The 18,222-nt window shown below is 43.5% G+C and overlaps 1 protein-coding gene across 7 annotated transcripts in view; it reads right to left on the bottom strand.

Moving 5' to 3' along the window:
* Window positions 1-150: 150 nt before the first annotated feature.
* The window catches only part of LOC107126370 (AGBL carboxypeptidase 4), a 1,456,730-nt gene continuing 1,438,658 nt past the window's right edge, over window positions 151-18,222 (bottom strand). For 4 of the 7 annotated variants that reach the window (XM_074007238.1, XM_005543434.5, XM_015452583.4 and 1 more), the window contains one exon: window positions 10,134-11,565. In XM_074007238.1, the coding sequence (XP_073863339.1) occupies window positions 11,445-11,565 (121 nt within the window). In that variant the 3' untranslated portion in view covers window positions 10,134-11,444. Of the gene's footprint in view, window positions 339-10,133; window positions 11,566-17,423; window positions 17,803-18,222 lie in introns of those variants that run through there. The other 3 variants (XM_065522904.2, XM_005543438.5, XM_065522893.1) reach the window with 2 other exon arrangements.

Below are 18,222 nucleotides of genomic sequence, written 5' to 3'. Positions count from 1 at the left end.
CCAGTCAGAGGCCCAATTTTCCATCTGCTTGACAAGCAACTTATAATGCACACCCTTGAAATCAGGGTATGCTGTCTCATGAGGTCTAGGTCAGCCATAGCAAGCCTGTGCAGGAAAGTCACAGTAAATAAGACACGGTCTATTTACTACTCACTGTTAAACAACACTTAAGATAAAACATTGCTTTATTTATTCTGTTTGGCAGCTGAAGTGTGCTCCATGGTGCCTATTGCACGGTGATGTTAATTAGGTCCTCAGTACTGCATCTCTTGTATGCAAGGTTCGTGGTGTCACCAGCTCGTCTCGCCTCTCCAGAGGTCTCTGGTTCAGCATCAAGTCTGAGGACAGAAAGAATCTTTGGAAGGCAGGAATCACCACCAGAGTTGCTAAACTAAGTATAAAACTTCACTACCGTACAAAAGTTAGCTGGGCATGGTGGCGTGCACCTGTAATCCCAGCTACTCAGGAGGCTGAGGCAGAAGAATCACTTGAACCTGGGAAACAGAGGTTGCAGTGAGCCGAGATTGCTCCACTGCACTCCAGCCTGGGTGACAGAGCAAGACTCCATCTCAGAAAAAAAAAAAAAAAAAAGAAAGAAACTTCACTACCTAGTCCTCATTCACAAGCATTAGAGCCTAGCAACCTGACATGCACACCAGGGTCAGTGTGAGATCATTTTTAGGGTAGGCAAGTGGGTTGAAGGGGGTGTTCCTAGAGACCCAAAATGGCAGAACTGGAGGAGCCCTTAGCGATCACCTACTTCAACAGATTCCATTTTATAGATGGGAAAACTGAGGCTTAGAGAGGCACAGTGACTTTTCTAAAGTTATATAAATGGTAGGAACAGATAGAGATTAGATTCCCGGTCTCTCTGATTCCAGTTAAGACTCCTAATGGATCATTTCTAGGCCTCTGTCCCTGCTCCTGACAGTCCTCACTTGTTCCTGTCCCCTTCCTATTGTATGGCTACAGAATGGATGCATGCAAAGTGCTGCCTCTAGTAGGAACTCAGAGAATGCGAGTTCTTTCTCCCCACTACATTCACCTTCCCTGAAATTCCTCAGAGTAATCCTGTGGTTTAGAAAGAGCAATCATTCTTAATTCCATTCGGTGGGTGAGGAAGTTGAGGTTCAGAGAGGGGAAATGACAGCAGCTGAATTAGGTTTAAATCCAGGCTCCGGGTTAGTGCTCTTTCAACCAAACCACATGGCCTCCCTAAGGATAAATGAATAAAAGAAAGAATGAATACTAAACTTAGAAAAGAATGTATTAAGGCATGTCTGACAAATAGGCTTAATGTTTGAAAGTCCCCACACCATGTATTTGCTTTTCAGTAAAGGCAAAGTCTCGAGTTCTGTGGAGCTGCTCTTTAGGCCAGAGCAATGAAGTACGGTCATGCATTGCTTAATGACAGGGATATGTTCTGAGAAATGCACTGTTAGGTGATCTCATCGTTGCGTGAACATCATAGAATGTGCTTATGCAAATCTAGATGATATGGCCTGCTACACACCTAGGCTACGTGGTATAGCCTATGGCTCCCAGGCTACAAACCTGTCCAGCATGTTATTCTACTGAATGCTGCAGGCAATTATAACACAATGCTTGCATTTGTGTATCTAAAAAATCTAAACATAGAAAAGGTACAATAAAAATATAGTATTATAATCTTATGGGACCACTGTCATTCAGGCAGTCTGGCACTGGCTGAAACATTGTTAGGTGGTGCACGACTGTACTTATTTCACAGCTGTGCACCCTTCACTTTTGACCACCATCTGGTATTCGACCTATGTTAGGGCAGGCCCTCAGTGAGTGCTTCTGAAATTGAACAGAAACAAACCCCCCAGAATCATGGAATTTCAGCTCCAGGAGCACTTTGGAGAGGTATTAGGGGTGTTAAGGAGAACTGCCTCTCCCTTCTTCATAACACCACATGAGCAGTCTTTTTCAACTTTTAGTTAAGGCTGATCTGAAGAAAAAAAAAAGAGAAAAACAGACAGGAACACAAAGCTCAAATACAGAAAAGAGACCTAAACACAAGGTCACCTGGAGATAGAGTCTGAAAAGGAGACTTTTGGTGAGCTCTCCACCCCAGAGGGACTGGCTTGGCTGAATCAGCCAGGATCAGCCTTCACTGGGACTGGGAAGGAGGAGAGGTGGCCCTGACATCGTGCTGAGCACAGTCCCTGGGAGGCTGGGGCAGAGGGGTGATCCATTAATATGGATGAAATGTCAAGAAAGTAGACAGAATTTCAAACAGCAGCTTAACCCAGGACCTCTGACTATGAGTAGATGTAAAAAAATCTGCTTAGACTTGACAGTGATCTGTCATCTAATATTCACAACTGAACAAACTTATGCATTTTCACACACAAATATAAAGAAGTTATTCAATAAGATGTGCACATAATGGTAGTACACACGTACACATATCCTCAAACACATCATAGTCAATTTATCTCTTTCACCTGTCTTAGTCTCTCCCCAGCTTTCTCCTTTGTTCTTTTCTTTCCTATGGATACTATTAGCCTAAAGTCTCACAACTTCCTATGCGGGCCTATAACCTAGGTTTGCTCCACTTTATCCAGAAGTTTCAGGGTTGCTTATTTGTGAACTTCTGGAGGGAGAGAGAAAAGGAGGGGTGTCAGCATCACAAAAATGTTCTGCTCTGAACAGGCATCCTCAGTCTCATTCTCACCACCAGCAGCAGCAGCAACAGCCACAAATTCTCTGTGAATGGCTTCTCTGTCTCTGGCCTTATGCTAAGGCCCTGGGGCCCCAGAAATGAGTAAGACTGTTTTTGGCCCTCTCTAAACATCTCAGTCCAAGAACAATGGAAAGTTGAATTGGGAAGAGAGCTGATACACCAAAGTGAAATACCAAAGCCATTACCAAGTGTCAAATGAAATGTTTAGACAGTGGTTCCCTAGAAGCTCAGGGCCATTGCACCAGAAAAGACTTCCTGAAGGAGGGGTCTTGTAGAATCAGCGAAAATCAGGGCAGCAGAGAGGAATGGGGAGGTGCCTAGCAAACACAGATGCTTAATTATTTGTGTTGGATAAATTAGTGATGAGAAAGTTCAGGTTAAAAACATGGATGAAGTAGGGACCTTTATGAGGTTTCGGAAGAAAGAAAATATTGGAAAATATTTTTCAAAATACTGTACTTTCCCATTTATCTTCTCAGTTGATCCTCACGATTCTCTTTTTCTTTTATTTTCGGTTGAGGAGTATGTCGGTTGAAGATTATGTCAGTTGAGGATTATGTCTCCATATCAAAGAGTAAGAAACTGAAACCAATTGAAGCTCTGGGATAACTCCATCCAGGGCAAGAGACTTACTTAATGTCTAATACAGCCAGGCAGTATCAGAGCTAGGAGCAGAACCCAGTTTCCTAATGGCTACATCTTTAAATCCATTTGACTTGACAATTTGAGTTCTGGGAGTTGAGGATAGACTGTGGCTTGGGTTAGAGGAAGAGGAAGACTTTGGGATATTTACTGGGAAAACTCCCTCTAGTTGGTGACACAGCACCCTCTTTATAATGCAGGAGTGTGGGAGAGGTGGGTTAATAGAAGGAGTTGGGCGTCCTTTGCACTACCCCATCCTAATATCCCGGCAAAGCACCTCACTTGTTACAATTCTGAGGGTAGCACCAATCCTGCCTGTTAAGACAATCATTTCACAGCAGTTGTTTCAAAGGAAGAGACTCAGGCATGGAGGACGTATGGGGACACCCAGCTGCAAAGGAGACCACCTAAAGCAAGGCTCAGGGGAATCAGGCAAAATGAGGTCATGCACAGGAACAAACATAAACCAGTGAGCTCCCTGAGGTGGAGGCTTTTTATAATAAGCATTAAATATTTATTGTACTGTCAGTCTTAGGACTGTACCCAAAAAGGAGGAGGGGAAAACGAAAAGAACACAAGCATTAGAGTCTGATGACTCCCAGGCTCCTCTACTTACAACAAGCTGTGCAACTTTGGGCAGATTCCTTAGTCTCCCTAAGCTTCTGTGTCTTTAGCAGGGAAATGAGGAGAATAATGCCTGCTTCATGGGGGTGTTGTGAGGATTGTATGAGATCATGTAAGACAAGACAATCAGTACAGGGTCTGGAGCCAAGTAAGCACTCATTCAGGGCAGAACAGCAGCAGTAACAGTAGCAGCTGCAACGGCAGGAGAAGGAGGAGTAGATTAGTAGTAGCAGCAATATCCACAATAGTAGTGGTAGCAGCAGCAGTAGTAGCATTAGATTAGCAGTACCAGCAATAGCAGCAGTAATAGTAGCAGAAGCAGCAGCAGCAGCAGCAGTGCAGTAGTAATGGGAATAATAGTAGAAGTAGATTAGACTAGTAATAGTAGCAGCAGTAACAGTAATAGCAGCAGCAGTATTTTTACTAGTACTAATAGCAACAGCAGAAGTAGTAGTTATTACCACACCAGCAACAGTTGTTATGATTATTGTTATAGAAAAAGGATCTAATTGCCTTGAACTCTGAAAAAGAATTTAGCCTTCAGGAAACTGTTGGAGAATTAAGTAAATCTGTCTCCTCCATGTCCCCGTGGACACTGGGGCCTTGAAGATCATCCAGGACCTCTGACTCCGAGTCTAAAGCACTCTACCATACCATGCTGCCTTAATGCTAAGTTGGAGCGTAATTCTGTGGTAAAGGAATCCATGGAGGAAATCTGAGCTGTGGAATGTCTCAGAGAGGCTGAGGTTTTGGGAAGATAAATCCATAATTAGGATTCAGTTATCAGGGTAAGGTCAGGATAGAATTTTGGATTTGAGATTTCGTTCATTCTTTCTTTTATTCTGCTATAGCTACTGAGTACCTCTGACCTGTCTGGAACCATTAGGTTCTATAGGAGGTGTGAAGACAAATAAAACCTGAACTTTGCCCTCAAAGACATTAAATGATAGTGCGGGAGGTGACAATCACCTGAGTGAAAAATTAATAAACAGGCCTGGCGTGGCGGCTCACGCCTGTAATCCCAGCACTTTGGGAAACCCTGGGCGGGTGGATCACAAGGTCAGGAGATCAAGACAATCCTGGCCAACATGGTGAAACCCTGTCTTTACTAAAAAAATACAAAAAAATACAAAAATTAGCTGAGCATGTTGGTGCATGCCTGTAGTCCCAGCTACTCAGGAGGCTGAGGCAGGGGAATTGCTTGAACCCGGGAGGCCGAGGTTGCAGTGAGCCATCACACCACTGCACTCCAGCCTGGTGACAGAGCAAGATTTCATCTCAAAAAAAAAAAATTTGATAAACAGATGAATAAGCAAAGTGTTAGGGCAACCAAGAAAAGAAAGCAATTAATGACAACTGCTAAGACTGGGAGGATGTCATGAAGTTGGGACACATGAGCTAAGTCTTGAATGATGAGAAGGATTTTCTTAGTTAAGAGGAATAGAGATGTTGGCTGGAAATTAGAGAGAACAAGCAGGCATAACCAGTGGGATCTGGCAATTGAACAGAAATGGGGTGTGAAAGACACAAAAGTTGGATGATATCCAGGCTCCTGGCTTGGCCAGTTAATTTGAAAGAAGTACCACAAAATGGGATCATGTTTTCTGGAGCTCCTGGAAGCTTCCAAGCAGAGAATGGGTTAACAGGAGAGCATCTGCAGACAGGGAGGCCATTCCAGCAATTCAGGTAGGAAATAATGGTGGGAGTGGCTAGGAGGGAAAGCATGGGAAGGATAGAGGAAGGGAAGTGCACAACAAACCTGCCAATAGGCATTATTGTCCCATTTTAGAGATGGGGCAAGTAAACTGCTCTAAATGATTTATAAGGTTATTAGCAAGTGGTGGAGCTGAAATTAAAATTCAGGTCTGTCTGACTCAGAGTCACTCCATAATACTACTTGAAGGCAGACACATCAAAGAGGCAGAAGCAATGGGACTTGGTGGTTGTCAGCTGTGTGAGGAGAAAGACATAAAGGAGTTAAGGCAAGGGCAGGGCTTCCAACCTGAGCAACTAGAGGGAAAAAGAGAATATTAATCAAGACAGCTGATGCCAGAGAGAGAAGCAGATTTGGACTTAAGATTGACATGGGGTCAGCTAAAAATAGATCCCAGGTCTTTAGGGGAACAAGTAAATTTTAAGCACTAAGGAGCTATAATAGGCATCATCAGGATGACTTTCTGGCTTGGTCGGGCTTAGTGTTGAGGTTTGGGGCTGAACCGAGAGAGAGAGGTGTGATAGAGTTGTGTTTGTATCCAGGGTCCACGTCCTGTCCTAGTTCCTTACTGGCTGTGGACCATGGGCATGGGACTTAATCACACTAATCTGAATTTCTTCATCTGCAAAGTAGAAAAAACAAGCCCTGACCAGCATACCACCCGAATTTGGTGTATGAAGACAGACATGTGAGTGCCTCGGGGAAGTCCTGAGTTTCAGCTGGCATAGCAGATCTGTATGATTATGTAAGTAACATAAAATGAGTTTTGTATATATCCTGGTAAGATTTGTTTGCTATGATATTGACAAAACATGCTATCTTGTAGAACCTATTTCCCCTTTCTCTTTTTAGTCTAGTCATTTCAGCCTCACATGAAGTTGGGTGAATATCATGTTCAACACTGTCTTCCTATTTGTTCAGAGTCCCAACTTCCAAAGCCTCTTTCCCCTCCCTCAAGGGTTCAGGGTTTTTGGGTGACCCCACTCTCACCATCCCCACTATTCATTCCACACTCAGTGAGCACAGACTCTGCTACATAATGTGTGTTAAGTGCTAAGGCCACAGAGATGAATAAAACCTAGGTCCCTAGCTTGACACTGATCCCTCAGTGTGACTGCCTTTCTTCTGGACACTCCTCTCACTCTTGTCCTCGACTCAGGAAGCATTTGTACTTCTGTCTCTACGTCATCTGGGAATAAGAAAAGCTTTGGCTCTAGAGAAGGGATTTCCAACTCTAGCAAGCAGATGAGAGGCAGAGCAGGGGTGAGGATGGTTTGAGAAAAGAGTTTTACTGAGTTCGAGGTATTTTATAGATGTTACTATATTCAATTCTCACCACAAATATAGGAAGTAGATATTAATCAGTCCCTTTTACAGATGAGGATCCTGAGACTTAAAGAGATTACATTATTTGCCCAAAGCCATACAGCTTAACAGAAGAGCTGGGATTCACACTTAGGTTGGCCTAACTTTAAACCTGGGCTGTTCCTATTATGTTATGTCTCCCCTCTTCTTTCTGGCCCTGATTCATTGGCTAAGCTCAGCCACAAGGTAAAGGACTTCTTTAGTGCTCAGAAGGCAAGAACTTGGAGGAAGAATTCCGAACAAGAAATGAGGGACATAGTAGGCTTATTTTGCATACCCCAGAAGGAGGAAGTGATAGGGAACCAGAGCTAGATTATCTGCTTGGGGCCAGTAACCCAGAGTGTGTCAGGATGGGCCCAAGAACCCTGCTGAGATTCCAGGGTCCCTGGATAATCTGGAAGCCTCTGCATGTCAAGTGATAAATGGGCCCCTTGTCTAAACTCTGCTCTCTGGAGGACTCTGGAGTGGCTAGAAGAACGTCAGACAGATGTATGGGAATGAGAGATAGGAAGAAGGCAGGGCTTCAGCAGCAAGTGCTAAAAAGTCCTGAAATCATTACACATTTTTCCCAGCCTGTAAACTTAACATGCTTCCTTCCCCTCTGCCTATCCCCCACTATCTCTAAATGATGCCATTGTTTACTTGTTATTCTGCTTTAACCTGTTTCTTTTTTTGATGTGATTTTACCTGGAGACAAGTGGAGAAGTCCCAGCACAAAGTAGTGGAAGGGGAGCAGTGTTTGAATCCAGGTTCTGGATTCAGGGTTCTAGAATCCAGGTTCTAGACACGTGAGTGTAAAAAAAAGGTTTTTACCTTTAAGATTCTCATTTTTTCTCATCTTTGAAGTGTAGAAAATGATACTTACCTGATGGGACTGTTGGGAACATTAACTAAGGCAATGGATACAAAGGCATCTAGCACAACACCTGACACACAGTGTGTGTTCAGTAAACATTTGGATGTATGAATCGATGCTGCACAAATGTTAATCGGCCTACACTTCCATAGTTGGCTCTGTTCTTACTACATAGAAAAAGGAATTGGGTTCTCTAAGGCAGGTCTCAGGTGTGTCAGTTGAGTTACAGTGAAAGGATCCCAGTTCTTTCTGTACTTACCGCCCCTGCCTCCATTTAAAAGGCAATAGAAAAAACTTCTAGCTAAAGTCTCACTGTTGCTGCTGCAAAACAAACATCATCACCAGCCTCCTCTGCGGCGGGCTTATCAATGAAGAAACTGGGTAATCTCCAGTTTGTCTGCTGCAGCTGAGGGTAAACAGACTTTTAGTCCTGTCTCTGCACCTCTCAACTGATAAAGAGCAAAACTAGCACTGCATCAGTATGGAGAGTTGCGTGAGAGCCAGGTAGAGACCTGGCATGATCCCTCTCCTTCCCACCCCTACTTTTTGCATAGTTGCCTGTCTCCTCGGAAATGCACACAACACTGGTTTGGTGGGCAGCTCCACCCACCTGTGGCTCTAATCTAAGACAGACGTGGCTAGACAAGAAGATAGGCTGGCGCGCCCCCTGCTGGAGCCAGGTGGGCTAGCAGCCTCTGGCTGATTGTACACCTCTTGGTGCTGTCCTCCATCTCAGTGCTGAAAACCTTTCCCCTCTAGCTTGAGGTGATAGGTATAACCCTGTCCAAGAAAGCTAAGGAGAAGCTGAGCAGGCCAAGACCACACAAAGGGCTGCTGACAAACCCTGGTCTCTTGCCCAGCCCTTTTTTTCCTGCTCTGCCAATGTGGAAAAGCAGATAGTTCATCTTGCAAACACACCCCCCTACAGGCTGCCTTATAGCCAGTTTTTTTTTTTTTCTCTCTCTCTCTCTCTCGGAATGGGAAATTTTAGCAGAGCCCATATGCTATGATTCAGAGACAGTTAATATCACTGTGTCTAGCATTAAGTACTATACTGTACACTCCATTTGCTGACATCCAGAAATGTAACATCCTGTCCCATGTCATCCCCGTCCACAGAAATGACATGAGGCGACGCTTTGGGGCATCCAACTTCCAACCCAGCATCCTCCTAGAAAGGAAGTCCCCTCTATTTCCTCCCAGATAGATGTCGTTCAGACTCTTCTTGCACTCCTGTGGTGATGGGGAGTTCATGGTCTTCCAAAGGAGTCCATCCAGTGGTTGGCAATTCAATTCACTAAAAGTTTTCCTCATCCTGAGCAGAAATCTATCTTACTGAGACTCACTCCCCAGATTTGGTTATTACCTCTGGACAACACGGAACAAGTTTGCTTCTTTTGTCCAATGATGTCCCTTTAACTTTTTGGAGACTGTGATCTTTCTTTCCTATTCACACTCACTCTTATTTTTTATTTTAAACAATAAACTGCTCCATTCCTTTCTAATGGGGAAGGATTTGCAGACACCTCACTTTCCTAGTCATATTCCAAATGATCAAAGCTACCATTTAGTGAGCACATAAAGATTTTTGCCTACTTTTTCCACACCTAAGTTCATTAAACTTTCATAACTATTATAGCAAGGTAAGTATTACTATGACCATCTTTCAGGCGAGGAAACTAAGATCTAGAGATGTTAAATAACTTGCCTAAGATCACACAGTTTTAAAGAAATAGAAGTAGGGTTTGAATGCAGAATGAGCCAAAGTTGCCTGGATCCAAGTTTTTGCTCTTAAATCATCATTATACCTGCTGTTTGTGTAGTCTATGATCCAATTACTCAATGTAGTTTTAAATATATGGGCCAATATATGATCACAACATTATGGAAGTGACCTGGCCAAGGAAACATGGATCCAGACTATTGTCTCTCTCATTTTATGCACTCTGCCTCTTTTCATGCTATCTAAAATAATGCTATCATTTCCAAAAGACTGACACACTCTTGGTGCATGCCAAGCTGGTTGCAGTCAATTAAACTCCCCGGGACTTTGACACGGGAACTGCTGGAAATCAAGACTTGACTGTTGTCCCTTATTTTGATAACAAAGTCCTTGACCTCAAAGTCAGGGTTATACCAGTTTGGGGGTTTGCCTGTTGGTTCTTGAGCAGTGGGAGACCGAAAGGGAAAGGTGCCAAGAATGCTCAGAGGAACAGAAGAGCTGCACAAAACACTTTATTTGTGTTCCTATGGGCAAAACGAACCCAGGGGAGAGGCTGTATGTACAACATGACATTTGTAGCCAATCAACATATGGCTCTTTGTTATTATTTCTGAAAACCAGCATGCAAAGGAGAACAAGTTTTGCTTTTGATTTTTGTAGCAAACTTCAATAATCTCCAACCCAAACAAACAAACAAACAAACAAAAAATGCTTTAGTGGAGCTTTGTGCTAAGGGCTTTTCCTCCCTGGAGCCTCCCTGCCTCTCCCCGTCTTCTAATCCTCATTTCCGGGAGGTCATTTTAATTAGCAGGCTGTCATGGTGACTCAGCCTGCTGTTTCCACAGACAGGAAGGGAGCAGACTCCCCTGGACCCGTTCATCATACAAAGGCACTTTACTCTTCACAAAAAATGCACAATATTTAGCTTGCTACACCTTGGGAATTGCTACTACCATTTTATTTTATCATTCCTCCCTGCCTCAGGGTGCATCCTTGTGTCTTTTGCATCTTCCTTGCCTGGCAATCACACTTTCCTCAATGTAGATTAGCAATGCCCACATCTTCAGGGGCCACGCTTAATCTCTGTCTCCTGGGATCTGGAGACTAACCATAATAAACCTTTTAAAATGAAGGACCAGTGCGTTTTTGTCTTTGGAGCTAAAATTTTAATTAAACTACCCAGGAAATAGGGAAATAGCTCTCAGCACAGTTTTCTAAATCTGCATGCTGGGGTTTGAGGGAATCAGGAAGCATGCAGCTTAGATACAGTGACCATATATTTAAGTCCACTGTGATTTCAAAAATCCTGTCCCATTGTTCCCTAGGATGCATTTGCCCTTGGGTTGCATGTGTTGTTGCTGTTGTTTTGGATCAGAAAATACAAACACTGCATTTCTAAATCTGTAAACAATCAAGCCTATTTAAAAGGTAACCATCTGCAGTAACTATAAAACTTAAAAATGTAAAGTGGCTTTGAAAGAACTGACCTGATATGTGTCAAGTATCTTAAAAGGGATGTGTAGGTTTTCCTCATCTTGGAAGATCTCTGTGTTGTAGAAAATAGCATCTGTGCTCACCTGGTTCCAGTCTCCTATTTTGTTCCTGAGCTTTTTGAGCTGAAGGCTTACAATTGATTTTCCATTGGAAAAAGGGAAAATCAATGATGAAGTTTCTCATTGTATCCCTTCCCTTTCACTAGCCTATGCATTAATCCACAAATCCTCGGAAGCTAAAAAAGAGTGATTAATTTCATTCCCCAGCAGAAAATGCACGCTCCTGTCCCCATAAGACCTCCCAGGACTCCGTGTCTTTAAAAAGGGGTTGAAGGGTCTTTGTGGTTCACTGAGCTCTTCTTGTCCCCTTTGCCGTTGGGGTAGTTGCTGGCTGGGCCCCGCAGGAGTGGGTGCTTGTATGGAGGGGATTTTTCTTTCCTGCAAAGGGGGAGATAACAGAAAGAGAGAAGACAGCACATATACACACTGTGATGAAATCATTTGTGTGCATGTCTATCTTCCCCACTGGACTGTAACCTCCCAGGAACAGTAACCTGGTCTTCTTCCCACAGACACTAAAGGTGACAAAGACCAGCAGGCATTGATACTGTCTTCAAGTTGCTTATAGCTTAGGAGAGGAGACAATTGCATAAAATACCTACACAAAACAATAACTATAATATGTGTCAGGAAGTGGTTAGTGTCATAAATATGAGAATCTCTTGAACTAAGTTTGAATTCAAATTGAAGAAGAAGATTTGGAACCCATCAAGCTCTGACCTTGGCGCACCCATTTTTCTTTACTGTTGATGAGTCATGAATAAGGTAAAGACAGAATAGGTGGCACCACATAAAGGGACACCTTGCCCTAACATACCCTCCTTCCTTAAAGGAAGCCTCACTGCCTGAAAATCCACATTCATTGAAGAGCCTTGCTAACATAACAAGGCTGCCAGAATAGGTGAGATACAGCTAGACATCAGTACCTATTAACACCCTGGAGCACATGCATGAGGTGTAACTTATGGGCAATGTGATCTTGAAGCAGTTCCTTACCTTCTCTGGACCTCTATTTCTTTATTTCTAAAATAGGAGAAAAATTCATGTCCTTCCTGCCTCATAGGCCCTGGTAAATGGAGGTTGAAGAAGAGCTTTGTAAATTACAAGGTGCTATTCATCTGTCATTGAAGGATGTTGTTCTTAACACCCAAACGGAGCACAGGACGTAAATATGTTTTTACGGGGAGAAAGAGGAGGCAGGCCCAGGTTTGGTCATAGTTGGGGCAGCCATGGGGGGATGGTGGCAAGGGGACAAGTTGTGCAAAGGCTAGAGAGGACTGTGAATATGCAGAAGGACTTAGGGAGGGTGAGCTAGGAAGGCAAAAAGCCATCAACCAAAGATGGGGACATAGAGAGTGCAAGGAGCCACTGGAAGGCAAAACATCCCATACCTTTAGGTCTCTGCAGAGGCTGTTCCCTTCCCTACCTCTAAAGAGGTAGAGGAAGAGCCCCACTTCCTTTGGGAAGACAAATTCCCAAAAAATAAGCTTCCCCCATCCCTAGGCCTTTTTAGCACTTTGTACATTTCATCACTCCTCCGCCTGCCATTTTCTAGGTGGTTCTTTGTTCATCTCTTTCTCTTATGAGACGATAAGTTTGATGTGTATGCTTTTTCTCTATAATTCCTGAGCCAAGTGCAGGTCTGGTATGGGGTAGGTGCTTGAGGAGTATTTGATGACTAGAAATGAACTTTCAGTCTTATCTTCACCATATCATTTACTCTAAACATTCTGGCCTTGTCATTGCTGTTGTGTGAAGTCAGGGACCCTTAACAGAGGGACTAGCTGAAGCCATGGCAGAAGAACATAAATTGTGAAGATTTCATGGACATTTATTAGTTCCCCAAATTAATACTTTTATAATTTCTTATGCCTGTCTTTACTGCAATCTCTGACCATAAATTGTGAAGATTTCATGGACATTTATCACTTCTCTGATCAATATTCTTGTGATTTCCTATCCCTGTCTTTACTTTAATCTCTTAATCCCATCATCTTCGTAAGCTGAGGATGTATGTTACCTCAGGACCCTGTGATGATTGCGTTAACTGCACAAATTGTTTAGGCCCCAGATATCGGGGGAACCCGCCCCTAATAATTCAATGTGAGTCCTTTTCTGCTTTCCCTAAGTGTCAGCTGGTCTGAGAAATAAAGGAAAAGAGTACAAAAGAGAGAAATTTTAAAGCTGGGTGTCCGAGGGAGACATCACGTCGGCAGGTTCCGTGATGCCCCCCAAGCCACAAAACCAACAAGTGTTTATTAGTGATTTTCAAAAGGGGAGAGAGTGTACGAATAGGGTGTGGGTCAAAGAGATCACATGCTTCAGAAGGTAATAAAATATCACAAGGCAAATGGAGGCAGGGCGACATCACAGGACTGGGGCAAAATTAAAATTGCTAATGAAGTTTCGGGCACACATTGTCATTGATAACATCTTATCAGGAGACAGAGTTTGAGAGCAGACAATCAGTCTGACCAAAATTTATTAGGCGAGAATTTCCTCATCCTAATAGGCCTGGGAGTGCTCCCGGGAGACCAGGGCTTATTTCATCCCTTATCTACAACCGTAAAAGACAGACGTTCCCAGAGCGGTCATTTTAGAGACCTACCCCTAGGAATGCATTCTCTTTCTCAGGGATGTTCCTTGCTGAGAAAAAGAATTCAGCGATATGTCTCCTATTTGCTTTTGAAAGAAGAGAAATATGGCTCTGTTCCGCCCAGCTAGCAGGCAGCCAGACCTAATGGTTATCTCCCTTGTTCCCTGAACATCACTGTTATCCTGTTCTTTTTTCAAGGTGCCCAGATTTCATATTGTTTAAACAATTTGTGCAGTTAATGCAATCATCACAGGGTCCTGAGGTGACATACATCTTCAGCTTATGAAGATGACGGGATTAATAGATTAAAGTAAAGACAGGCATAGGAAATCACAAGAATATTGATTGGGGAAGTGGTAAATGTCCATGAAATCTTCACAATTTATGTTCAGAGATTGCAGTAAAGACAGGCGTACAAAATTATAAAAGCATTAATTTGGGGAACTAATAAATGTCCATGAAATGTTCACAATTTATGTTCTTCTGCCATGGCTTCAGCTGGTCCCTCCATTCAGGGTCCCTGACTTCCTGCAACACGTTGCCTTGGAATGTGTCTTGTTAGGTCCTGCTTCTGGCTGTTCTCTACTCTATTCCCCAGCGTGGAATACCCTCTCTCCCCTTTCTATTTCATCAATCAAAATTCCATATGTCTGTCAAAGCCAAGTTCAAGTGCCACTTCCTCTCTGAAGCTTTTTTGGGACGTGCCTGCCAGCTACAAAATACTTGCCAGATTTTGTAGGAGAGGAACTTCTGCTTGGGTCTAACTTTTCTTTAGTGTGAAAGGGTCAAAGTGGGTAATTTTGGGGGCTTTCTCAGTTCTACCACAGCTCAGTAACACTTATGAATTATTTAGAATTTAATCTATGCTAGGCCCTGCACCATGCACTAAGGATACAGAAGTAAGTAAGACTGAGGACACTGAAGCTAGCAGAGAAGCCAGACATGCATAGAAGCTATGACAATACACCACAGGACACACCATGCTAGAGGTATGTACGAAACACAGTTAGGAGCTCAGCAGAGAGGAAGCAGCTCTGTCTCAGGTGGAGAATACAGACAAGGAAACAGAAGGTGTGATATTTGAACTGAGTTTTGAATGATAATTAGGAGCTCACCATCTACAAGCAGAAAGGGAGCTCATTCCAGCAAGAGGAAAAAGGATGTACAGAGACATGAAGGCAAGAAAACAGCTAACTTGTTTGGGCTGAAGCATAAGGCACAAGGTGATAGAAATCAGGTGGGATAGACAGGGTGCTCATGGGGGTGGAGGGGTGTAGAAAGTAGGAAATGAAGTTTAAAATGTAGGCCAAGGTCTTGAATAGCAAGAAGAGTTGAAATATTACCCTAAAGGTAATGGGGAGCCATGGAAGGTTTTTGAGAGAAGGCATAACCTGATACATAGTTGAGTACTTATACACTTTTCAGTATTGTTTGTTATCTTTACATTTATACTTGCCTTTATCCTCCACAAATCTGAGCTCACAATGGGCAGGGACTATTTATAATCCTCTAGCAGTTGGCACAAGGACTGGCACATAGTGGGCTCCAGTGTGTTGAGGAGCTGATAAGCCCCCTTACACACACATACAGCCATCATAACCTCTCCCTGGAGCCAGCCCCTCCAGCCTGTGAATGAGCCTGAGTCCATCTCTTGCTCAGAGACCACAATCATGCTCTGTTTACCTACAGAAGCACATCTGCCCTGTTCCTTCTTCCTGTCTGATTTTATCCCCTTTGCTGGAGCATTTGGGGCTTACGACTGTACCACTGTGTGCTAAACAAAATGTGGGGCCTCAGCTTTGGTCATCAATGCCATGCCCCCGAGCCTGAGCTCTTGTGCCCACATTGCTGCCCCTCCCGAGGGACCCTATCTGAAGGGTGGCCCAGTATCCAATGATGCTGGCAGGTTTCCGCCAGCGTGTGAGCAGAAAGTGACATATTGTAATTATCCATGGAGATGGGAGAAAACAAAGATTAATTTTGAGTCAAAACATGTAATTTTCCTTTAAAGCCAGAACTGCTCTTTCACTTAAGCTATTTGATGCTTGGGTGGAAAATAATACAAAAAAGGGGAAGTATTTAAAACCCAAATTAGAGCTCAGAGTCTTGTACCCTCCTGGGAATTCATTTTTAAAGGATTACTGACCAATCTAGAGCTAAGTGGTACTCACAGTTTGATGAGGCAGAGGTGTGTGCATAGGGAGGAGGTTATTAATTTTTTTCTTAATTTAAGGGTGGGTGCATTTAGCTCAAGTCCTCAAAACTCTGAACTCATGAGGAAGGAGCTCTCTAGATCTTTTCTGAAGAGGGCTCCAAAGCTCAAGGCAAGGAAGTGCCATGAACAGTTAAAGTCTGGGCCCTGAGATCTCCCCTGTGTCCTTTAGATCTGTGTCAGGGTTCCATCCTCTCCCATCTCCAGGAACTCTTCACTGGTAGACACTGAATACACTGCACTGCAGGGTGAGGGCCTGTGCTCCAGTCCTGGCTCTGACCACATGACTTTGACCAGCTCCTTCTGCTGCCTAAGTCCCCATGTTCTCATCTGTATCATAAAGAGAGACTAGAGGATCACTAAGGTCTCCCTGAGTGTCAGCACCATTTCATTGGTATATGACAATGCAACATGCAAGAAAAAAATGATTAAGGATGAAGATAATTTTATTTAGGCAGAGGACCTGAAAGAGACAATCCCCAAATTAACTTGTAAATGAGATTCTAAGAATTCTTTTGAGTTTCATAAAGCTTCAGATGTTTAAGAACTTTAAACAATCAAGAATGACTTCTAAGAATGAACTGAGCATCTTCCTCTAGAGGTGAACTCCTCAGAGGTAGGGGTCATGCTTTAATCAGCCACTCATCCCAGCACTTCTTTCCTGTCAGGGGCCTGGTATAAAGTGTTGCTTTTCCTGAGTGAATGAATGAATGAATGTATACATGCATGTATGCACAATGCAGGACAGGCACTTCAGGGGCACAAGTAATAGACGTGATTCTCCTGCAAGAGTTTCTAATATGCCATGCACAATGGGGGCAGGGGCACAAAGACCCCAGATGATTTAGAAACAATCTGAGACAGAGTATCAGAATGTCTTGTCATGAAGATGCTATGACATGGGGCTCAGAGATGTATGACTCATAGCATTGTGGAACATAGGCCCTGAGACATCACCCAACCAAACAAGTCAAAGGACTTGCCCTAGGTCTTGATGAGCTGGTTGGAAATCTGGGACTGGAGGACATGAAAACATTTATTGAGCATCTACCAGCTGCTGGGCACTGTGCTAAGCTTGTATCCATTCTACAAAACCATATTTAGATATCATTGTTATTAGCCCCATTCATAGGTAAGCAGAGAAAAGCTTCAAGAGGCCAAGAAACTTGCCTAAGATCCTATAACTCACATGAGTCTGAGACAGAATTTGAACCCATGCTGACGAACTTCTACTTGAGGTGAACCTTAGCTATACTTCAATTCGGCTTTCAAATAATAAAAGCCTAGGAGCAAACCCTGGCTCTCCCAAAAACTCTTTGTCCTCGGGCATCTCACATCTTCTCATCGTCTTTCTGAGTCTCCTTTTCTTTATTTGTAAGATGGGGAATATACTGTGTATGAGGAATAAATAATACAATGTACACAAAGTACTCTGTACAATAAGTAAAGTGATTTATATTGTTTTTATTAATAACAGGGTAGGGAGGAAGGTGCATCAGTGCAAAGGCCCTGAGGCATCCACATACATGAGCAAGGTCATGGCAAAGGTCAGTGGAAAGAATGGTCTGGCAAGAGCCAGGAGTTGGGCATTGTCATGTTCTTCAAGTAGGAGGGACCACTGAGGGAGTGGGAGGTGAGTCTAAGAGATGGGGCAGGGCCAACACATTCCAGATGCCATGTGATGTCACTGTCCTTATGCTAGTTGGGTTCACAGCCAGTGGTCATGGAAGTGCCCAGTGCTTCAGGCTCTGGCCAAGTCCTCAGACAGGGTGGAGGCTCACCTCCTGACCTTCTCTCCTCAATGGCCCTGCAAGTTGGCCCCAGAAGAGGACCCAAGGTAGAACTTCTCAAGGGTGTGTCCTCTCCAGCCCAAACCTTTACATCTTGAGGGAAGGAGACTATCATGTACTGACAGCACTGTGCTGGGTGCTTTAACACATATCTCATAATAATCATGTATGTGAGGACTGCTGTCCTCACTTTATAGACGAGGAAACTGAAGGATCAGAGAAATTCATATAGGAACCTCAGAGGATGAGGTATCAGGAGAGGTAGTGCATAGAAACACCCAAATTAATTTAGAACAATGACTGAACCCAGCTCCCAGCAAGCCCCATCCCTGTGGATTCCCAAGTTAGAACCAGGAATGTGACCTTGCCCTCACTGTCTGACTTCTTAATGATACTTTCTTTATGCTCAGGAAATATGCTCTTATGCCCCAAAATCT

Source organism: Macaca fascicularis, chromosome 1, assembly GCF_037993035.2.
Source record: "Macaca fascicularis isolate 582-1 chromosome 1, T2T-MFA8v1.1".
Taxonomy (NCBI): Eukaryota; Metazoa; Chordata; class Mammalia; order Primates; family Cercopithecidae; genus Macaca; species Macaca fascicularis.
The sequence above is the reverse complement of the archived record's forward strand: the minus strand, read 5'-3'. Positions and strand labels throughout refer to the sequence as shown.